This window comes from Diaphorina citri, unplaced genomic scaffold (genome assembly GCF_000475195.1).
Source record: "Diaphorina citri unplaced genomic scaffold, Diaci psyllid genome assembly version 1.1 scaffold4, whole genome shotgun sequence".
NCBI classification, from domain to species: Eukaryota; Metazoa; Arthropoda; class Insecta; order Hemiptera; family Psyllidae; genus Diaphorina; species Diaphorina citri.
In genome coordinates this window covers 105,400-126,486 of record NW_007377443.1, presented here as the reverse complement: position 1 = coordinate 126,486, position 21,087 = coordinate 105,400, and the positions used below count along the sequence as shown (strand labels likewise).

The following is a 21,087-nucleotide window of genomic DNA, read 5'->3' as shown; positions in this document are numbered from 1 at the left end:
GAACTTTTTCACTTTAAATTTTAATTTTTAAATTTCCTGGCAGAAAAGTCAACTGCTTTCGCTTGTATTTTTCAAAAATTACCGCTCAAAATTTGAATAGTCAATGAGCGTATTTTTACTTTTTTACATACAAAAAGTAAAAATCATTTGGCAACAGCGTGTTTCGCGCGATTATTTGAAATCAAATTCCACCAAGATTCCATTAATTTGCAAAAAATGATATCGAGGGTCAACTCTTTATCATTTATTTTCATTTTACCGGTTTTAAAGCGATCGAATTATTCTACTGCAAGTCTGGTTACCTCTAGAAATGTCTCCAAGTTTAGAATATTGGGTAAGTGTACCTATTAAAGCAAAGGTAGACAAAAACAGTAGAATAGGTACTTCAATAGAAGGAACTGTAATGGCCGAGGTCTTATCATCTCAAAAGCAAAGAGACAAGTATGACAGGATAGAAGAAGGCTGGCTGTTACGAGAATGATCTTATCTGTTGAGGATAAAATCTACCCTGTGCAGGAATCAATTCTTTATCATTTATTTTCATTTTACCGGTTTTAAAGCGATCGAATTATTCTACTGCAAGTCTGGTTACCTCTAGAAATATCTCCAAGTTTAGAATATTGGGTAAGTGTACCTATTAAAGCAAAGGTAGACAAAAACAGTAGAATAGGTACTTTAATAGAAGAAACTGTAATGGCCGAGGTTCTATCATCTCAAAAGCAAAGAGACAAGTATGACAGGATAGGAGAAAGCTGGCTGTTACGAGAATGATCTTATCTGTTGAGGATAAAATCTACCCTGTGTAGGAATCAAACCCATGACCTATCACTTACAAGCCAGGTACACTGCCTCCAATCTTAATAGCCTGGCAAATAGGTACATACTTAATCATGTCTAGTTACCACCAGGGCTCTATTCCATGAAAAAATACGCTTTCCGCTTTTTAGAAATTCCTTTGTTTACATATCTAGAACGGCAACGCTGTAATTTTTGAAAAATATAACGAACTCAATTTTTTTAATTTTCCTTTTTTCCGTTCCCTAGTTCGTTTTTCTTTAGGAAAATGGATTAAAATAAAACAATTCCATGAACTGTACACTCCCCACTTTAGTCCATGTGCAGAATAAATGAGCTAGGTATTGATTGAGCCAAACTAATCAGACTATGGATTATTACAAGGGAGACCCAGATATCATGATAGCCTTAGCTAAAAATTAATATAAAAAAAAAGGGTTACATTTTCTTTTGACCAAATTTGATTAAAATTTCTCTGGGTGTGCACTTGTGCAGCAATTCCATGAACTGTACACTCCCCACTTTAGTCCATGTGCAGAATAAATGAGCTAGGTATTGATTGAGCCAAACTAATCAGACTATGGACTATTACAATTACAAGGGAGACCCAGATATCATGATAGCCTTAGCTAAAAATTAATATAAAAAAAGGGTTACATTTTCTTTTGACCAAGTTTGATTAAAATTTCTCTGGGTGTGCACTTATGCAGCCATAAATTAATATTGTTCTTTTTTCTTGCTGATCTAGGAATTGAAACAAGTTGTGATGACACAGCAGCAGCAGTTGTAGACAGTGATGGAAATATCTGTGGTGAATCTCACTTTTCACAACAAGAAACTCATTTAGAATTTGGTGGAATAATTCCAAATGTGGCCAAAGAGTTACACAAGCTTCACATCAAATCTGTTGTCTCCTACAGGGTAAAAAAAAAAAAAAAAAAAAAAAAAAAAAAAAAAAAAAAAAAAAAATAGGAAGGAAACAATAATATCAATGAGACTTTAAGTTGGATGGAGTTGTGATATTGGAGATATGGAGTGACAAGAGCCAAACAATCAGTGCTTCAAGATCTTAGTAAAAAAAAAGAAAAAAAAAAATGCACTTTATTAAATTATCTGACTTTTTTTCATTTTATTTTCCAGTAAATGATCTTGATGCCATTGCAGTCACTATGAAGCCTGGCCTTGCCCTTTCACTATGGGTGGGCATGACTTATGGAAAGCATTTGAGTGTCGAGTACAACAAGCCTTTCATTCCCATACATCACATGGAAGCTCATGCTCTCACACCTCGAAAATAAAACAAAATAGAACTGTTTTTCTCTGGATTTTTACCTTTACCTGAATTCTAGGTAGTTAATTATGTGTAGCAACATTTCCATTCGTTCGGCATCAGTGTGAAGTGTATTTTAAGGCAAGATGATTGGTAATGACATGTGTTGATTGTATACAGCTTATTTAATTTGTAAAAAACCTCTTTTATTCAATTTTTATCAAGTTAAATACCTACCAGTTATGACTCAAGAACAGGAAATAGATCTACCAGGCATGACACAAGAACCGGAAATGGATTTAGATGACAGTAGCAGTGACTGGAGCCTCACCAAAAAGTTGCGGGTTGAAGACCCGGAACAATTTCATACATTGGTCCGGATGCACCTATCTTTTGTCTTAGATCTCAATACTGATGAGTAAGTTTCAAGTTTATAAAGATAGCATGGTTAGTCTTAATTATAGCACCTTTCATGATCTATTGGTGCATGGGTTCTATATAAAATTGAAAGATTAGGGATTGTTAGAGGAGGCACTTGATTGAAGTCCAAAAGCACCTGACAATACCATGGACATGGGTTTTCTGGTACCTACTGGGTTCATTGAGATCTATGGATTCCTGATTGTATTTGAGTACCTTTTTGTCTTGTTTTCATTTAAGTACATATTAGTCCTCTTGCCTTTTACCCTTTGTCCTCTCACCATGGGCAAATACTAACATCATGACAGTACTCATCTCACTATTACTTAATTTGTTTCTAACTTCTGTTTTTATTTCTAGAACTGACAGCACCTCAGAAGAAAAATCAAAATTTAGGCCCTTGAAATGGAGTTTTACATCTTTCTCAAAGAAAATGAAAAATTCCAAAGGGGTGGTGGAAGGAGAAGGTGTCCCCCTGACGCACACCTCGACTTGTTTACAAAGATTTGGAATTTCCTTTTCTTGTGCTTCTGGTGTCTGGAGGACATTGCTTGTTATCCTTTGCAAAATCTATCACTGAGTTCTATACCCTGGGATTACAACTAGATGATGCCCCTGGTAGGTTAAAGCCTCAAAAGTATTTTATCAATATGAAATATGATAGTTTTTAGGGCAGCTTATTATATTTTCTACTGCATAATATGAATGAGATAACACACAATTTGGAAGATTTTGGTCCTCCTTAAAAAAAAAAAAAAAAAAAAAAAAAAAAAATGGTCTTTTACTCTTAACTTTTTATTCACATAACTTTTCATGTCTTATCTGTTTGTAGGAGAAACATTTGACAAAGTGGCACGCCAATTGAAGTTGCGTAATATGGACATGTTCAAAAATAAAAGTGGAGGAGAAGCCATTGAGTTGGCAGCTAAATCTGGAGACCCATTCAACTATGAAGTCCGGAGTGTATTAAGTGGAAAACGAAACTGTGATTTCAGTTTTAGTGGACTGAAAAATGCTGCATTTAGAAGAATCAAAGAAGCTGAAGAACAATACAAAGTAAAGGCAAGTGGCGTGATACCAAATTACCCGGATATCTGTGCTAGCTTCCAGTACACAGTGACCAGACATATATGTCATAGGGTACAACGTGCTCTGGCGTTTCTGGAAATGGAGAATCTCATCACTGATCCTGCACACAAGAAACTTGTCATCTCTGGAGGAGTTGCTAGCAACCAGTTCCTATTCCAAAGTCTAACCAAAGTTTGTTCACAGTTCAATTACAAAACATATAGTCCAGAACCAGCCCTCTGTACAGACAATGGAATCATGATTGCTTGGAATGGTGTTGAACTTTACAGGACAAATTCATCACGGATTATTCACAACCCAGAACATTTGTACTTGGTAGATATAGAGCCAAAATGTCCTTTTGGAGTTGATTGGAGACAGAAAGTTGTAGATCGAAATATAAAAACTGAACCATTCAATTTTATGTCTAGTTGAATGAGGTTGGTTAAAGAATGACTACTAGTGGTACAAATTATAATGGCCTTGGAAAGGCTTGGAGATAAAAAATTCCTGATAGTTATGAAATTCAATCAATTTGGAAACATCATCTCTATTTGCTGTAAAAACATAAATATGTGATTCACTTGTGATCATGCATTTTGAATGTCTATAGACACTAAAAGTGTATAACATAAAAAAACTCTAACTAAGGAAATTGCACCCAGGACCTCTGGTCCAAAAGCCTAGTTTCATATCCATTTGACCATGAAGGTTGCTTAGGTCACAGAAGATAGTAAGGTTACCATTATCTTACTATCCTTCCATTCCAGCTCTCTGGAGGTATATAGCCTTCATGTTTTATACTATAAACCTTATTATTTGCATTAGTTCTCTCTACCTTGATAACTTCTCCTTTGACTTGTTTGCTCCAAGCTTGTGTCTCACTTCTGCTCAAGATCACATCTGGTTCCACAACCACTGCTTTGAATTTCTTCATTTCTTCTTTTTCATTGTAATCATGCCCATTTCTTTTCTTGTTTATTTTATTGGTTTGATTGTGTTTTCTAATCTTCTCATCAGTATCATGAGTATCTTCCTTAAACTCCCCAATGAGATCTGAAGATGATTTGAACAATTTGATTCCACTGGTAGACTTGGAGGCTTTCTTCAGTTTTTTGTTGGAGTTTACATGATCTTTTTCAGTTTCACTGTTTTCAGATAAATATTCATTCAAATACCTATGTGGGGAAAAAAGAAGAGGTACATAATTTTTTGTTAACAAATATGAAGAAAACTAGTTTTTCCCCTAGCCTGAATTAAATGCTTTTACTGGGTCCTTTACCCACCTTCTTAAGATATTCATCACCATAATAAATTAAAATAAATAAATAAATAAAGATATCCATCACAATTAGCTGAATTAAATACTCCACAACTTCATTTGTTGGTTTGACAGTCTGTCTGTTTGTTTATCTTTTTTCTCAACTCACCTGTCCAAAGATGTTTCTAGTTTTTTGGCCACAAACTTTTGAAATTCAGGAGTGACTTGAATAGATAAATGGTTGCTGGAGAAATTATCCTCCTCTTTGGTTCTTCTTAGTGATGGTAGATCATTTTTTGCTGCTTCCCAACTATCATGGTCTGGAAAAAAAGTTGTATCAGCAGAATACTGATTTATCCCAAGGATCTTTCCATTATTTGAAAAGCCTCTTGTCAAACAATACTTATCTGGAGTTTTTTTTAATACCTTGTAAGAGCTCCATATCAACCTTACCATTATTTGAAAAGCCTCTTGTCAAACAATACTTATCTGGAGTTTTTTTTAATACCTTGTAAGAGCTCCATATCAACCTTACCTTTATTAAATAAAATAGGTAGGTACATAAATACTGATTATCTTTAACCAAGATCAAAAAATTCCCGGAGGGACGGGCCCCGCTTGTTATATTTCCTTTACAATGCAATGGTAGAAATTTGAATACTTACTGTTTGCAGAGGGAGTATTTTTTGAGAAAGCTTCTGTTAGTTTGATGTCAACTGCTTCTTGAAATTTTGAAACGTCTTCATCAGACGAAGAGTCGTCAGACATATTTTGAGACTTCTGGTGGGTATGGTCTCAAAGATAAATGGATAATCTTTTTGTGATAATCGTAGTTCGCACAAAATTCACAAAAATAAAGAAATTGAACTCAAATGTCAAAGAGGATCCTAAGCTTCTAAAATGCCATGTAAATTTTAAATATTCCCGCTACTGGCAGTAGATGGATAAAAGTGCATAAAAAATACGCTTTCCGCTTTTTAGAAATTCCTTTGTTTACATATCTAGAACGGCAACGCTGTAATTTTTGAAAAATATAACGAACTCAAAATTTTTAATTTTCCTTTTTTCCGTTCCCTAGTTCGTTTTTCTTTAGGAAAATGGAATAAAACGCACGCCGCATTTATTGTGTCCCAGAAAGGTAAGAAAGAACTTGATTTTTTTTTTTTTTTCCACCTTGAAGATGTTTAATAGTAACAACGGAGGTCTTATAGAAGATAAGGACAGGATGGGAGAAAGCCAGCCCTTCAAAAACGAACCTTATCTGTTGAGGATAAAGTTCGACCCAGGTAATCGAACCCGCGACCTAGTGCTTACAAGGCTGGTTATTTTCGAAGCTACATAAATAAGCCGACCAACTTTGAATAATGTGTAGGAATTTTCTTAGCTTTAAATTCTTCAAGATTTAATACATAGGTAGACGTCAATAAATAATTATAATATTTTGTCTTCGGTCATTTCAGCTGTCTCCAGAAGCTCTTCACACAAGTGCTGCCGTCCTCTCCAAAATTGTGGTCTTCATGATTGACAATGGCTCTGAAATCTTCCTAGTACCTGACACCCTGGCTACTGATGTCAAAGCATATTGGGCCAAGAAGGAAAGAAAGCTCAAGTCACCAGTCAAAGATGTGAGAATTTTTCCCTCGCTTTTTAAATTTCGCCTGAGCCGACGTTTCGTAAAAAAATCGCTCTTTACATGAAAAATCGAACTTTTTATTGTGTTTATGTTTGCACGAAGAAGAACTCACATGAATAGTGAAGGATAGGTTTAGGATCGAACATATTTCATTGGAAAAATTAATAATGGCCAGCCTAGTTAGCTTAGTTGGTAGCGCTAGGTTGTCGGCATAAATTAAGTTAAGGTTCAGCCAGCCTAGCTAGCTTAGTTGGTAGTGCGTCTGCCTTGTAAGCGCTAGGCCACTGGGCTCGATTCCCGGGGCGGATTTTATCCTGATGGGATAATGTTTGTTCTCGGAACGGCTGGCTTTCTCCTATCCTGTCTTCCTTCTCTCTTTGCCAGCCTAGTTAGCTTAGTTGGTAGTGCGTCTGCCTTGTAAGCGCTAGGCCGCGGGTTCGATTCCCGCCCGGGGCGGGGATAATGTTCGTTCTCGGAACGGCTGGCTTTCCTCCTATCCTGTCTTCCTTCTCTCTTCGATTTCGGGACGATAAGACTATAATGTTCGTTCTCGGAACGGCTGGCTTTCTCCTATCCTGTCTTCCTTCTCTCTTCGATTTCGGGACGATAAGACCACATAGCAGTTACAGTTCCCTCTGTCAAAACTCTAAAAAAAAATTAATAATGAAAAGCTCAGGGAAGAAGAGGAAGGCAGGGAAAACCATTTATTGTAGCGTTGCCTGAGCAACCAGAATATACAGAGTGGACTAGTGAATTGTACATACAGTGTGGATGTGGATATACAACGCTTTTTCAAGGAACTAAAGGCCGAAAAATTCTAACTTTTTCAAGAAACTAAAGGCCCCAACCTTCCTCTTTTTCAGCCGGTCAATGACAGTATAATGGACAGTTCTGCAGTGAACACCGTGTTCACGTTTGTGGACCGGGAGAAAACAGCTCAATCAAACTCGGAGAATTCTACGGAAGCGGCGCTCGCTCAACTTTATGCTTACATACAGGTCTGTCAATTTACTCTTAATATTAATAAGGAAAGTAAAAAGAAGAGAGAGAGAAAGAGAGTGGTCTTAGTTCATTAACACAACATAAATTAATTTAAAACGTAGTAGGCAAGTGGATTTGATAAACATATTTACGTCTCTGAAAAAGTTTGAGAGTTTGACCGTAGGGTCAGACCCACACCTACAAGGAAACTCCATTGTTCGATTGGAGATTGTGGCATATTTTGAGAGAAAGCTCATAAAATTCGTGGGGTCATAATATGACATTCAACTCTACACAGCCTGACGCAACTCCTTTATTCCTTTCTTAGGCATTACCAGAGAGTTCTAAGAAGCGACGTCTAGTGAAGCAATTCAACAAGGAAAATGGACACGGTACTCCTGCTGTGGTGGCCAGACAAACCCCGGGAACTGCCAGCTCTACAGGCAAACACTTTGGTGATTCCATCAAGGTAAGGGGTCTTCGGGTGTTCTCGGTAAATACCTACCTACTTTCATATTTATTTTAGAACCAACAACAATTGACAAAACAACATGAAAAAAAGTAAGCTTTTGATTCAAGCTCATAGATTTTATTACTATGTATAATATTCGAGCATGATGATATCTAAAGCTGTGTCCACACACAGTCGATCGACGTCGACTGAAACCGCACACGACCTCAACAATAAGATTCACCTCGTCGATCGACGCGGTTGACCATGTTTTGGTCACACTTTAACGCCAAACCAAATAAAATTAGGAAAAGGTGACGTAAAAAAGAAATTTCGAGCATTATAACATCATTTCACTAATTCTAAATGTTTCCTTTCTACATTTCAGAAGCATATATTTACACGGTACTCCTGCTGTGGTGGCCAGACAAACCCCGGGAACTGCCAGCTCTACAGGCAAACACTTTGGTGATTCCATCAAGGTAAGGTGTCTTTGGGTGTTCTCGGTAAATACCTACCTACTTTCATATTTATTTTAGAACCAACAACATTAAATTTGACAAAACAACATGAAAAAAAGTAAGCTTTTGATTCAAGCTCATAGATATTATTACTATGTATAATATTCGAGCATGATGATATCTAAAGCTGTGTTCACACATAGTCGATCGACGTCGACTGAAACCGTACACGACCTCAACAATAAGATTCACCTCGTCGATCGATGCGGTTGACCATGTTTTGGTTACACTTTAACGCCAAACCAAATAAAATTAGGAAAAGGTGACGTAAAAAAGAAATTTCGAGCATTATAACATCATTTCACCAATTCTAAATGTTTCCTTTCTACATTTCAGAAGCATATATTCGACTATGACTGTTACCTTTGTTATCAAGAGATGTCTCATCATCCTATGGATGACCATTCAGACCATTACTAGAGAAATCAACATACGTAAAACCATTAGTTGCTCATTATTCCTAGTCAAATGAATCATTCCTCATGGTAGAAAACAGGCAGTACCTGAATATGGTTTACCCTTTCCATCACAGATCATTGGGTTCCTGAAGGAATGTAGAAATTTCCCTCGGGTTGAAAATTATCTACTCTGTTTATGAATATGGTTTACCCTTTCCATCACAGATCATTGGGTTCCTGAAGGAATGTAGAAATTTCCCTCGGGTTGAAAATTATCTACTCTGCAGGCAGTACCTGAATATGGTTTACCCTTTCCATCACAGATCATTGGGTTCCTGAAGGAATGTAGAAATTTCCCTCGGGTTGAAAATTTATTATCTTTGTATACCTATATTTCTGTAGATAAAATAGAACTCTGATTTGTCACTTTGGTTCCACAGAAGGTAAATCAATCAATCAAATAAAAACTCTGTTTATATTTCTGTAGATAGTGTAGATAAAATAGAACTCTGATTTGTCACTTTGGTTCCACAGAAGGTAAATCAATCATTAATCAGAAATTGAAAATTTCCTTTATTGATTTCAAAGTTGAAAGTTGGCTTACAAAACATCAGGATATTATTACACAGTAACTTAAAAAAGAAAGAAGGGATAGTGAATTTATTGAGGGTGTTAACTGGGCTGAACTTCAGTTTGACACTTTCTTATCGTGTGCAGGTCTAATAAAAGTGGATGTTACTCAACTTAATAGGTTTACGGAATCAGTTTTTCAAAATAGGTACCTGATCAAATGCATTGGATGCAATGACCTTCTAGGGAGCGCGTTATGGCTCAGATGCTCACGCATTCAGATATCAATCAAGGAACTTTCACTTCAGTGAACCATTGGAAACTGGTGCATTCCACCTGCTTTTGCTGCTGTGCTGACTAGGATTGAATTCAAAGATAATCTGCGGTTGTTATAACCTCGACTTCAGGATCAAGCTGTGTGAATTTTAACCTATGGGCTCTTAGCTCTTAGGTATTTTAAAAAAAAAAAAAAAAAAAAAAAAAAAAAAAAAAACATTTTCAAAGGCCCAAAGATGTCATTGTTCTTTGCTGATTTATGTGAGTCTGAGAGACAGACAATGCTTGTAAAGACTAATTCAAGAGGCTATCTCAGAGACAAAAAATGCTAGAAGCAAAAAACAGTGAGACCTGCCTATTAAGTCAAAGTGGTATGTACTTAAATACCCTTCACAAATTTCATTCCCCACTTCATACACCTCAGTCAAAATCATGACATGACATCACCTCAAACCACCATCCTCCAAAGTCCACTACACCATAGACACAACTAGGGTCACTGATGTACTTTCATTGTTGGAAAATAGCTTATAAAGCTTGTGGTGATCCTGTAGGTTGATTATTTATTCCTATATTACTTACCTTGATCAAATTTGTTTTACTTTGTGTTTCAGTGACTATCTGTTCAAATTACTATTAATTGGAGACTCAGGTGTTGGAAAGTCATGCTTACTTCTAAGATTTGCAGTAAGTTTTATGTAAAGAGGTTATATATAAAAAAAATAGATTAAAAAAAAGAAAAAAAAACTAGTTTAATCATGTTAAAATCTCTGTGTTATCTTGGCCCTAAGACAGAAGGAGGACAGGATGGGAAAAAGCCAGTGCCATTCTAAGAACAAACCTAATGTACATTAGAATAAAGTTTGGCACAGGTGGGAATTGAAATTGCAACCCAAGTAGGACTTCCAAGGTAGGCATTGGCTATTTAATTATTATGCTTGGTTGTAATTTGTCTTCTTCTTTTCCTTGCTCTATTAACTTTCATCACCTCTATTAATTTTTGTTCATTTCTTTCTTCCAGGATGACACCTACACAGAAAGTTATATCAGTACTATTGGAGTAGACTTTGTAAGTATAGTTCTCAAGTATTATAATTTACAATGTTTAATTATTCATTTCTAATTCTATAGGTTTGAGAGTTAAAGGGGAGGAAACAAAGAACTTGAATTTTTGTTCATTTCTTTCTTCCAGGATGACACCTACACAGAAAGTTATATCAGTACTATTGGAGTAGACTTTGTAAGTATAGTTCTTAAGTATTATAATTTACAATGTTTAATTATTTATTTCTAATTCTATAGGTTCAAGAGTTAAAGGGGAGGAAACAAAGAACTTTAATTGGTTGTTTGCTTTGAAAATGCCTTGTTTTTGGTTCAGATTATTAACATAAAAGAACCTAGCAAATAAGAAAATCTTCCTTTCTTTAATTAAGTTTTTTTACTATGTTGCTAATTTTTTTGATGTATCTGTTTTGTTACAGAAAATCAGAACAATTGAGTTGGATGGAAAAGTGATTAAATTACAAAGCGCGTTATGGCTCAGATGCTCACGCATTCAGATATCAATCAAGGAACTTTCACTTCAGTGAACCATTGGAAACTGGTGCATTCCACGTGCTTTTGCTGCTGTGCTGGCTAGGATCTGCGGTTGTTATAACCTCGACTTCAGGATCAAGCTGTGTGGATTTCAACCTATGGGCTCTTAGGTTATTCATCTTCAGGAATCTGACTATCTTCGACCTGCTTGCTGGAGGGAATGTACACTTTGAACCCGAAATCTTGCTTCACAAATGATCCCTGAAGAATAAACAAACAAGATTCGTTTTATCCACACAATGATAATTATGATCGCGCCCAGCGCCCAGAATTTAAAGATTGTGTATTTAAAACTTAGAACTCTTTTGTTCAACAACTCATAGATAGAAACATTTTACAACATACGAGTACATAGGCTTGAACCCGAAATCTTGCTTCACAAATGATCCCTGAAGAATAAACAAACAAGATTCGTTTTATCCACACAATGATATGATCGCGCCCAACGCCCAGAATTTAAAGATCGTGTATTTAAAACTTAGAACTCTTTTGTTCAACAACTCATGTTGAACCCGAAATCTTGCTTCACAAATGATCCCTGAAGAATAAACAAACAAGATTCGTTTTATCCACACAATGATATGATCGCGCCCAGCGCCCAGAATTTAAAGATCGTGTATTTAAAACTTAGAACTCTTTTGTTCAACAACTCATAGATAGAAACATTTTACAACATACATACACCTCAGTGGTGTAGTGATTAAGGCGGTGGACTTTGAATCTGGAGGTTGGTGGTTTGATTCCAAGTCAAGTCATAAAATTTAGCTTAGTGTATTACTTGAGTGGAGAACTAAATTTGTGACAAGCTTTTATGCTTAACACAATTAAAACTCCTTCCTTTTACAACATATTGTGTTTGTACTGTTTGTTGGGTTTTATTTCCCCCCCCCCCATTTAGCAAGAGATTTCCCCCCATTATAAACGAAGAAGAAAAAAAAAATTGTTTTGTGTGCATTAGATAGCATAAGCATACCTACGTTTGCATGTTTCATAATTATGCAGGGTTCATACGCGACCTGGAAAAACTGGAAAAGTCATGGAAAATCGTGAACATTTAAAGAAAAAGTCATGGAATTTGCCACCCGGTCAAAAATTACAAATGTTCAAATTCATTATCAAGTTTTTCCAAAAAACGGCCTGCGGCGCATTCCCCCTCATATTCCTTGACTTTCTACATATTGCATATTTTATTTAAATGGAGGGGTAATCTTACTGTTTTTTAAGTACCTCCGCCCCCTAATTTTCTGGAAAATTGTCTGGAAAAGTCATGGAATTTCATTTCGGGAAAAGCGTATAAACCCTGTTATGTATGTTCCATGTCTATCCATTTTCTGTTAAATTGTGTTTGTTGTTGGGATTCTTTTATACCTAATCTTGTTCTTAAGATCATTCTTCGTTATTAATAATAAAAAAAAAGAAGAAAAAATCTATTACTGAACTAAAGTCTTAAAAGAACACGAATAAAACTAAAACACAAACCTGGAACATTTTTACTTTTACTCTGCCCAACTACCCCATACTAACCTCCTCCCCTCGCCGAACTTTTAGCTTCTCGACGGATTCACCTCGGCCGGCGGGTCCAATCGCAGCACGGGCGATCTCATCCCTCCCACGCTCAAGCAGGAGACCCGCTCCGTGTTTGGCGCTCCCAACCGGCCAATGCCTGACCTGTCCCGCCTCTACGAACAGTGGGCGGAGTCTTCCGACGACGATGAACTGTGTTCGCCGTTTTTCGCCACGCCCACGCCGTCCTCCCGCTCGCGGCTGGTTGTAAGTCGACTGAATGGCGGCTGGGGGAGTGGCTCTCCTACTAACCCGAGGTCGGAACGCATGTCCCTTAGTCCCATCACGATGAGCGCGCAGAAAATGACGCGTGCCATGCAGGTAAGAAGCGTAGTGTCATGTAGGTAAGAGTGTGTAGTGTCATGCAGATGGGAGTAGAAGTATGTAGTGTACTGTGTTGTGTCATGTAGATGGGAGTAGAAGTGTGTAGTGTAATGTGTTGTGTCATTCAGGTAAGATTAGAAAGGTGTGTAGTGTAGTGTATTGTGCAATGTCATTATTATTGAGTGTTATTGCAGTTCCCAGAGAGAAGTATTTATTTGTGTAGAAATATGTATTGATTGTAGTGTTATTGCCCTGCAGGTAAGAGTGGAAGTAACTATCTGTAGTGTCATACAGGTAAAAGAAGAAGGATCTGTAGTTCTGTAGTGTCATGAAAGTTAAAGTAGTGTCATGAAGGTTAAAGTAGAAATAAGTTAGTACAAGACATCTGCATCAGGTTTGGAATGTAAGGTAAGCAAGGTATGTATTTTGTATTTGTCTTGAGCTTGATCCACTTACGTGAGTTATTGTACTGTGTCTATGAGTTCAAGCCAAGAGGTGAATCCTCCAGTGCACAAGACTAATGTGATAGATGGGTATGCTATGTATGTACTGCTACTGATCTACAGTATTTACTTGTTTAGTGACTCATGATCAGATTATCACATAAATAACTGATCTAGATACTCATCAAAGTCATCATCCCTTGACTTTTCTTCATCAGGTACCCCTCCACTCCATATATTACTCTCTTCTTTCTCATCTTTTTTCTCTTCTTCTTCTTCTTCTTCTTCTTCTTCTTCTTCTTCTTCTTCTTCTGTTTCTTCATCTCTTTTTTCTTTGTCTTTTGGTTCTTCATCAGGCTGTTTTGCTTTGTCTGCTTTGGTTTTGTCCGGTCTCTTTTTCCTGTGCTTGTGCTGTCGTTTGATTTCTTTTCTCTTGTGCTTGTAGTTGAGTTTGGCTGAGTCATTGGGACAAAGTCCTGAAATTAATTGAACAATCTTACACCTGCCTGCTATTATACTAAACATAAGAAACCCATTAAAGGTAATAATAATAATAGTATAATCAGTTTTTATACTGTGATTTGATTTGCACATTTAATGAGTTTTCAAGTGTGACAGGAGGGTAAAGGTATAACCAGATTACCAGAAAAGTTATTTAAAAGCTTAAACTGTCCATTAAGTTTTGTTAGGATTATCTCCAAGTTTGCCTTTTTATCAATATGAAAAACAAATACTCGACAAAGTCCTGAAAATAATTGAACAATTTTACACCTGCCTGCTATTATACTAAACATAAGAAACCCATGAAAGGTAATAAAAAAAAAAAGTAGTATAATCAGTTTTTATACTGTGATTTGATTTGCACATTTACTTATGAGTTTTCAAGTGTGACAGGAGGGTAAAGGTAAAACCAGATTACCAGAAAAGTTATTTAAAAGCTTAAACTGTCCATTAAGTTTTATTAGGACTATCTCCAAGTTTGCCTTTTTTTCAATATGAAAAACCAAAACTTACTCAATTTGACCAGGGCATTTTTCTTCTCTCCCTGTTCTACATAACCAAAGTTGACCTCCCAGGTTCTCAAGTTGGTTTTCTCTGTACATTTTTTCTCTCCACAAATGAATTGACCTTTTCCACTGCACAGTTCTGGTTCCGTTTGCCATCTCATTGCAACCTATAATTATTTGGGAGTAGAGGAATTTATATTATTGGGACCATTATTGTAATCTGATTTTTTTTTTTTTTTTATTCATTTTTTTAGAAGTTTGACACACAGAGCTGTAAAATGTAACAGAAGTTTTTTATTCCAAAACTTAGGGAAAAGAAGGCAGGATAATTTTATTTTCATTACCTGGTTGTATTTGTACCGAGATAGATCACAAATGCAGTACTCTTTGAATAACTTGTCATAATATTTCTTGGCCAGTTGTTCTTCCCATGTGCTGGGTTCTGAAGATTCATTCCACAAGAATTTGTGATTTTCTCTAATCACATCTAAGTCTGTTTTGTCTCTAGATCTGAAATAGAAGAGATCAAACGAGTTGGGAGGGAACACATTATTTATGATTATGATAGAGCTAAAAAAAAAAAAAAAACAGACTCATTGATTTTTCAATTGGTTGGCTGAGGATTAGTCGTGCAAATACCCTCAAATAACTTTTCCATCAATAGCACATCAGAAAGTACTTTTATATTTAACTAGAGCTCTTTTTTATGTTGTAGTTCATTTTTAGAGCTACACTTACCGATCCCTCTGCAAGAGAGATGTTGCTCCTTTTTGAGTAAGAACATAATTGTTAATCAGTTTTTTGTGGAGTTCATAAGGTGCCAATCTTAGGAGATGCTTTCGAACATCATTCATTTTCAAGTGCTTAATCTATAGCTGATTATGGTTTTGGTAAGCAGAAAGAAGCTGGAAGGAAGGATTTGTCGGTAACCACAGAGATTTTATAAGGGTTTGTATATTTCAACTGAAAATTTGTGTAAAGAACCACAGAGATGGAACCTCAAAGCACCCTCACTACTATCCCCCGGCCTTGATGGAACCTCAAAGCACCCTCACTAGTATATTTCAACCTCCTCAGTTTCTCTAAAATTCACTTGCAGCAGCTCTATAAAGTCTGCACAATCAGGTTTATTCCAGAGAAAAGCTGTGAGTCCATATATTATCCCATTAAGAGGATACCAAGAGGTGCCATCTAGGCCAGAGGGCTTGGCTCAGGACCTCCAAACCAAAGGGGTCTTGAGGGATTTAGAGTCTGCTCTCCGGGGGCCTTGATGGAACCTAGAAGCACCCTCACTGGTATATTTCAACCTCTCCAGTTTCTCTAAAATTCACCTGCAGCAGCTCTAGAAAGTCCACACAATCAGGTTTATTCTAGAGAAAGCTGTGAGTCCATATATTACTCCAATGAGAGGATACCAAGAAGATCAATTCCCACCCAGGTAAAGGTAAAATCTATCCTAAACAGATAATCTTTGTTCTCAGAATGGTTGGCTTTCTCCTATTCTGTTTTTCCTCTGTCTGATTTTGGGATGATGAGACTGCTGTTGCCCTATCAAACTTTGCAAAATAAAAAAGAAGAGAGGACAAGGACTCTAATTGTTATAGTTTGCCTCTGTAAATAAGGTTTAAAACAAAAAAACTTAGAATAAAGGATGAACTGAGTCTTGTCCTTTTAACTTCCAGTGGGACACAGCCGGACAGGAAAGGTTCCGTACGATCACGTCGAGTTACTATCGAGGTGCCCATGGTATCATTGTAGTCTACGATTGTACAGACCAGGAAACGTTCAACAATCTGAAGCAATGGCTCGAGGAAATTGATCGCTATGCCTGTGATAACGTTAACAAGCTCCTGGTGGGAAACAAGAATGATCAGACATCAAAGAAAGCTGTGGATTATCAAGTTGCTAAGGTAAGAGAGGGGAGGGAGAAAGGGGATTCAAAGATTGCAATATGTATTGGACATTTCATGCTGCTTCCCCTGACAACTATAGCTTCCATTTCTCACTTTTTGGATGAGATGAGAACCTCTGTGGTCGACTGGGTCCCTGGTGGGAAACAAGAATGATCAGACATCAAAGAAAGCTGTGGATTATCAAGTTGCTAAGGTAAGAGAGGGGAGGGAGAAAGGAGATTCAAAGATAGCAATATGTATTGGACATTTCATGCTACTTCCCCTGACAACTATAGCTTCCATTTCTCACTTCTTGGATGAGATGAGAAGACCTTGGCATTTACAGTTTATATATTTATTGTGTTTAGCAGTGGAAGCGATCTCTGTGGCCGACTGGGTATCACAGGCATGCACACCAGAGGTTTAGAGTACACATCTCTGATCTAAATTTCTTCAAATGTTGCAATAATTTCATCATGCATTAAGTCATTGACTCAGTAGCTCAATAGTCTCAATATCCATCTCCTGATAAAATTCCATGCCTAGACTTTATTTTTATTATTTTCAAGTGTGTTAACATCATTCAGATATCTAGGTAGGTGTATTCTATTATGGAATAGAATAGAATATGGCTTCTTTATCCTGCCAGAAAGGGGCTGAAACTGTTTGTATAATGGAATAAATGGAACAACTTGTTCTAAGCTGACAGTCTAAATAAAGCACTTATACGAGGAACACATCGCATGCCTTCAGGCACACTCCATTTGTCAAGAGTTTAGGCATTGCCTTGCCCTTGGGATCAATTTAATTTGGAGAAACCCATTTACTGATGATGAATACTTTCTTCTTTCTACATTTCTACAATTCTACAATTTTCTATCCTTTCTACAATTTTCTATCCAATCCTCCAGGAGTACGCCGATCACTTGAAAATCCCCTTCCTGGAGACTTCGGCCAAGAATGGCGCCAACGTGGAGCAAGCATTCCTCACCATGGCCACGGAAATCAAGAAGAGAGTCACCAAAGACGAGAAGCCCTCCTCGGAGTCTGATGCCAAGAAACTCAACTTGAACTCAGGCAAACCGGTGGATGCCCCGCGATCTGGTGGCTGCTGTTGAAAGGTGAGTAAACATAAAACCGCCTGGAGCGGACCTTACCTAGCAAACCCACTTCCAAGCTATCTAGGCTGACACTAAGTTTTATTTGAAGCAGAGAAGAGGAGAAGTGAACATTTTGATGTTTTGTGAATTTTAGGTATAGGTTCCGACAGTCATGTCTTAAAATAAATATTAGCGGCTGGATTACAGAGGCCTCAGCCAGTCTAGCTTGGAGGGTGTCGCGTCTATCTTGTTAGTGCTAAGCCGCAGGTTCGATTTTATCCTGAACAGAATTTCAAAACATTCAACCGGTCAAGTCAATTCAAAGTCCATGAGGGGTGGGACTTTGCTCTTTGACATATTAGATACTCTATATTTCCCCTTGTATTCAATGAAAACCCAACTCACGTTTTTATTGTTTCTATTGGTTTCAGGTGTGAATTTTGTTCGTGCAAATAAAAAGAAGAAGATAAAGTTGAAATATTTTACAATATTATATTCCCTAATTATATTTACAATTATATAAGAACACACCCTATATCAAATATGTTTAATCTATATACAAGTATTTTATACGTGTGTACAAGAGTAATACACAGGAAACATCGTTTGTAGCTAAACAAAAAGAAAATGTACATAGTTTTTTTTCGATCCAAGTTTAAGTCAAGAATATTTGATACAATGTCTGAAGTAGGGGTGATAGATGGGTAGATTCTGATAGTATTTTATTTAGTTTGTCCCTTGTTTCTAAAGCACTTCCTGTTTTCTGTAACAAATACTCTCCCGCTCCCCCAACTAAGTTTAGTGTTTCTTTGTCTAATATCTGATCAAAGTTATTTGATCTTATAATGTTTGGCAATAAAACACTTCAAAATTATCATTTTTAGATCTAGAATTGTATGTTTTAATTGTCTTTTTATTAGTTTTTGATCTTATAATGTTTGGCAATAAAACACTTCAAAATTATCATTTTTAGATCTAGAATTGTATGTTTTAATTGTCTTTTTATTAGTATTGATTTTGTTACTTTTTGCTGAACTTAAAAGAACAGTTCAGCAGCATCAACAATATTTTTTTCTTTCCATATTTTTTGTTTGCAAAGTCATTATGATCTACATAGTTTTGTCCAATAATTCCAATTCCAATTTCTTCACTTTTGAAAAGTCCCTGTGTAGTATGTAAGTTAGGTTAATTAAATTTTGAGCTAAAAGACATGTATTTACAATCTTGTACTTTTCCTCCTTTTTGAAAAGTCCCTGTGTAGTATGTAAGTTAGGTTAATTAAATTTTGAGCTAAAAGACATGTATTTACAATCTTGTACTTTTCCTCCTATTGTTCAAAACAAGTTTCTTTTCTTTGGCCTTCTCATTTTATAGCACCTTTTGTCCTTTTATTTTAACCCATAATTGAAGAATTCTCTTCCAACATCCGAAGTAAATATCCCTTGTTTCTAAAGTAACTCTCATGTACTTTCTTTCTAATTTTTCCATTTTATTTTCTCGGTTATTTTAGGATATAAAAAAATGCATACAGAAAACAACAAAGTGGTATATTTAAATTTCTAAAGCGATGGATTTTTTAATGAAATAAAAAAAATAATTAGAACTAATTAGACCTTAACCTGGTAATCTTATTGATATACTTACTTAATAAAACATAGGTGTGTATAAAATATTATGTAGGTAAATATAGGTATAGTATGTAGGTACCTATACCTACCTACATCTCTCAAGGTAGGTAATCGTTACTATGGCTATCTTTTCTTAATATTTACTTACCTATTGCTTTTTGTGTAGCAATTTTTAACTTAGCTTAGGTTGGTAAGTCGATTAGACTTAAGGAAGAAATTCTAGTTGTACCTAAGTATATTTATTTTAGGTTATTTTGCAATGTGATGTTTTATTTTATATGCATGGATGTTTTATACACGATTTCTTTTTCTAGAAGAACAATAAGTATTACGACTTTTTTATTATTTTTTTTTAAATAGAAGTTTGGTGTACATCTACCTTTGCCATTTATACGTAAGGTTGGCTGCTCAAAAATACAGGTAAATATTCTACATTTGGGGCCCCCTAAATGTTCTTGCGGGGCTGGGATATACCTACGCCAGTGCGATTTTATTTAACTTCAAGTTATCTCGCACCTCCCGGCGCGGCGTAGTGAGACCACCCTTAATGATTAATTTGATTAATGAATGATAGACACTTAATTTATACGGTCATAGTACATTAAGTGTATTATCATCAGGTAGGTATATTCACTGTCACTTATCTCCGTACCCGAGTGACTCATAATAAATCACAATACTACTGTGACGTCACAACATATGTCTTCTTTGGACTTAGCTAATACAATGAGTATCCGTGCAGATAGAAGATAACACACTTTGATAAGTTTCCTCTATCTCTAGATGTACCAAATCTCGGTGTACTGTAGGTAGTACCTACCTATTAGGTACACTGTACTATTGTACTAGATATATCATTGTCCGGGTCCTAAGGAGGTACTCTCTTTCGTCTCTTGATAGGTGTACCTGAAACCTGATGATAACTTTCGTCAGCTCAGGAGTTCTCAAATGGTTTGTGACTCATCGGAGGTCGATGGCTCCCAAATGACTTCATTGCTCAATGTTCATTTACAAAATGAAATTACCTAGGTCTCTTCAAAATTAAATTTCAAGTACTCAAAATATATGTATAGCAACGTCTGTCCGCAGTGTCCATAAAACACCACTTAGATGTTCAAAGATCTAGGGAAGTTATACAATAGAGGAGAGTGCATTTCGAGTCGATTTTAGGGCGCTTGCGCTGAAAAAAGTGGAGTTTTCCCTTGGGAAATAGTGCGCAAGCACTGAAAAAAGTGGTGTTTTCCCTTGGAAAATACGGCGCAAGCACTGAAAAAAGTGGTGTTTTCCCTTGGAAAACAGTGCTGCGCTAGGAGTATCAAGACCAAATTGGAGAAGGGTATATTTGAATTGGTTATTCAATAACACGGACCCAGGTTCCAGAGATAGAATAGGTACCTACGTCATAATATACGTAGGTATAATTTATCATGTTGTTCGTGAATCTGAAAGCATCAAATAGTCGCGACTTTCCACAGAAGAATACGTGATGGATCATCTTAACAGTTAGACACCAACACCAATCACATGTGCTGGGTACATATGGAAATGCGTGGATCATGCAATTACATGCATATTTATCAAACCGTTTAAGATTCGTACTCAGGTACGTAGGTACAGGTATACTCTTATCCGATCTAAAATTTCCTGTTGAGAACATCCCCGTACAGTTGCGGAGACGTGAAGTGATTTTGACGTCAATACCTGAGTATATGTTTGCGAAATGAAAAGTGCGAAGTTGTTTCCAGGTCTCCATTAGGTACACAGAAGACAGGGAAGGTTTTTAGCGGGTTGAGCGGAGACAGGATTGGTGCCATAGTGGGGGGATTTCCTGCAATCTGATTGGTTCCTTCATTTTGGGTTGATGACTCATTGCTGTCACATTGATCTGGA

General features: G+C 36.5%; 5 protein-coding genes and 2 long non-coding RNA genes across 7 annotated transcripts in view; 4 read left to right on the top strand and 3 right to left on the bottom strand.

Annotated features, from left to right (window-relative positions):
• Positions 1-151: 151 nt before the first annotated feature.
• LOC103518998 (probable tRNA N6-adenosine threonylcarbamoyltransferase, mitochondrial) lies at positions 152-4,053 on the top strand. The gene is made up of 5 exons (XM_008484107.3): positions 152-334; positions 1,544-1,732; positions 1,930-2,077; positions 2,967-3,103; positions 3,318-4,053. The coding sequence occupies exons 1-5, from the start codon at positions 217-219 to the stop codon at positions 3,986-3,988; spliced, it is 1,263 nt and encodes a 420-aa protein (XP_008482329.1). The 5' UTR covers positions 152-216; the 3' UTR covers positions 3,989-4,053.
• Positions 4,054-4,208: 155 nt separating this feature from the next.
• LOC103519088 lies at positions 4,209-5,710 on the bottom strand. Its single transcript, XM_008484204.2, has 3 exons — positions 5,480-5,710; positions 4,984-5,134; positions 4,209-4,731 (listed from the first exon to the last, which is right to left on the bottom strand). The coding sequence occupies exons 1-3, from the start codon at positions 5,580-5,582 to the stop codon at positions 4,299-4,301; spliced, it is 687 nt and encodes a 228-aa protein (XP_008482426.1). The 5' UTR covers positions 5,583-5,710; the 3' UTR covers positions 4,209-4,298.
• Positions 5,711-10,274: 4,564 nt separating this feature from the next.
• LOC113471732 lies at positions 10,275-11,171 on the top strand. The gene is made up of 3 exons (XR_003394330.1): positions 10,275-10,331; positions 10,837-10,884; positions 11,126-11,171. It is a non-coding gene; the product is annotated as an uncharacterized LOC113471732 (long non-coding RNA).
• Positions 11,172-11,267: 96 nt separating this feature from the next.
• LOC103520971 (DNA polymerase epsilon subunit 2) overlaps positions 11,268-21,087 on the bottom strand; it is a 29,379-nt gene continuing 19,559 nt past the window's right edge. Inside the window, exon 9 of the mRNA XM_026829373.1 lies at positions 11,268-11,441. Coding sequence (XP_026685174.1) covers positions 11,352-11,441 — 90 coding nt within the window. The 3' untranslated portion in view covers positions 11,268-11,351. The remainder of the gene's footprint in view (positions 11,442-21,087) is intronic.
• LOC113470604 (ras-related protein Rab-1A) lies at positions 12,315-18,376 on the top strand (the record flags this gene model as incomplete). The annotated part of the gene is made up of 4 exons (XM_026829183.1): positions 12,315-12,341; positions 16,260-16,487; positions 17,381-17,590; positions 18,001-18,376. Coding segments are annotated over 3 exons (462 nt in total), but the record flags the coding sequence as incomplete, so codon positions are not given.
• LOC103519179 (protein FRA10AC1 homolog) lies at positions 13,632-15,613 on the bottom strand. Its single transcript, XM_008484295.3, has 4 exons — positions 15,316-15,613; positions 14,922-15,087; positions 14,585-14,744; positions 13,632-14,046 (listed from the first exon to the last, which is right to left on the bottom strand). Exons 1-4 carry the CDS (start codon positions 15,429-15,431, stop codon positions 13,727-13,729), a joined length of 762 nt encoding a protein of 253 aa, XP_008482517.1. The 5' UTR covers positions 15,432-15,613; the 3' UTR covers positions 13,632-13,726.
• Positions 18,489-19,091, top strand: LOC108254086. The gene is made up of 2 exons (XR_001809871.2): positions 18,489-18,753; positions 18,843-19,091. It is a non-coding gene; the product is annotated as an uncharacterized LOC108254086 (long non-coding RNA).

Excerpts from the sequence above, each read along its gene's own strand:
- LOC103518998 (XM_008484107.3), top strand. The coding sequence starts at position 217 with ATGATATCGAGGGTCAACTCTTTATCATTTATTTTCATTTTACCGGTT. Across the intron at positions 1,733-1,929 it reads CAGGGTAAAAAAAAAAAAAA|TTCCAGTAAATGATCTTGAT; the intron begins AAAAAAAAAAAA and ends TTTCATTTTATT. Across the intron at positions 3,104-3,317 it reads ACAACTAGATGATGCCCCTG|GAGAAACATTTGACAAAGTG; the intron begins GTAGGTTAAAGC and ends ATCTGTTTGTAG.
- LOC103519088 (XM_008484204.2), bottom strand. The coding sequence starts at position 5,582 with ATGTCTGACGACTCTTCGTCTGATGAAGACGTTTCAAAATTTCAAGAA. Across the intron at positions 5,135-5,479 it reads AAATACTCCCTCTGCAAACA|ACCATGATAGTTGGGAAGCA; the intron begins GTAAGTATTCAA and ends CTTTTTTTCCAG. Across the intron at positions 4,732-4,983 it reads CTAGAAACATCTTTGGACAG|GTATTTGAATGAATATTTAT; the intron begins GTGAGTTGAGAA and ends TTCCCCACATAG.
- LOC103519179 (XM_008484295.3), bottom strand. The coding sequence starts at position 15,431 with ATGAATGATGTTCGAAAGCATCTCCTAAGATTGGCACCTTATGAACTC. Across the intron at positions 14,745-14,921 it reads CTCGGTACAAATACAACCAG|GTTGCAATGAGATGGCAAAC; the intron begins GTAATGAAAATA and ends AAATAATTATAG. Across the intron at positions 14,047-14,584 it reads AAATGCCCTGGTCAAATTGA|GACTTTGTCCCAATGACTCA; the intron begins GTAAGTTTTGGT and ends AATTAATTTCAG.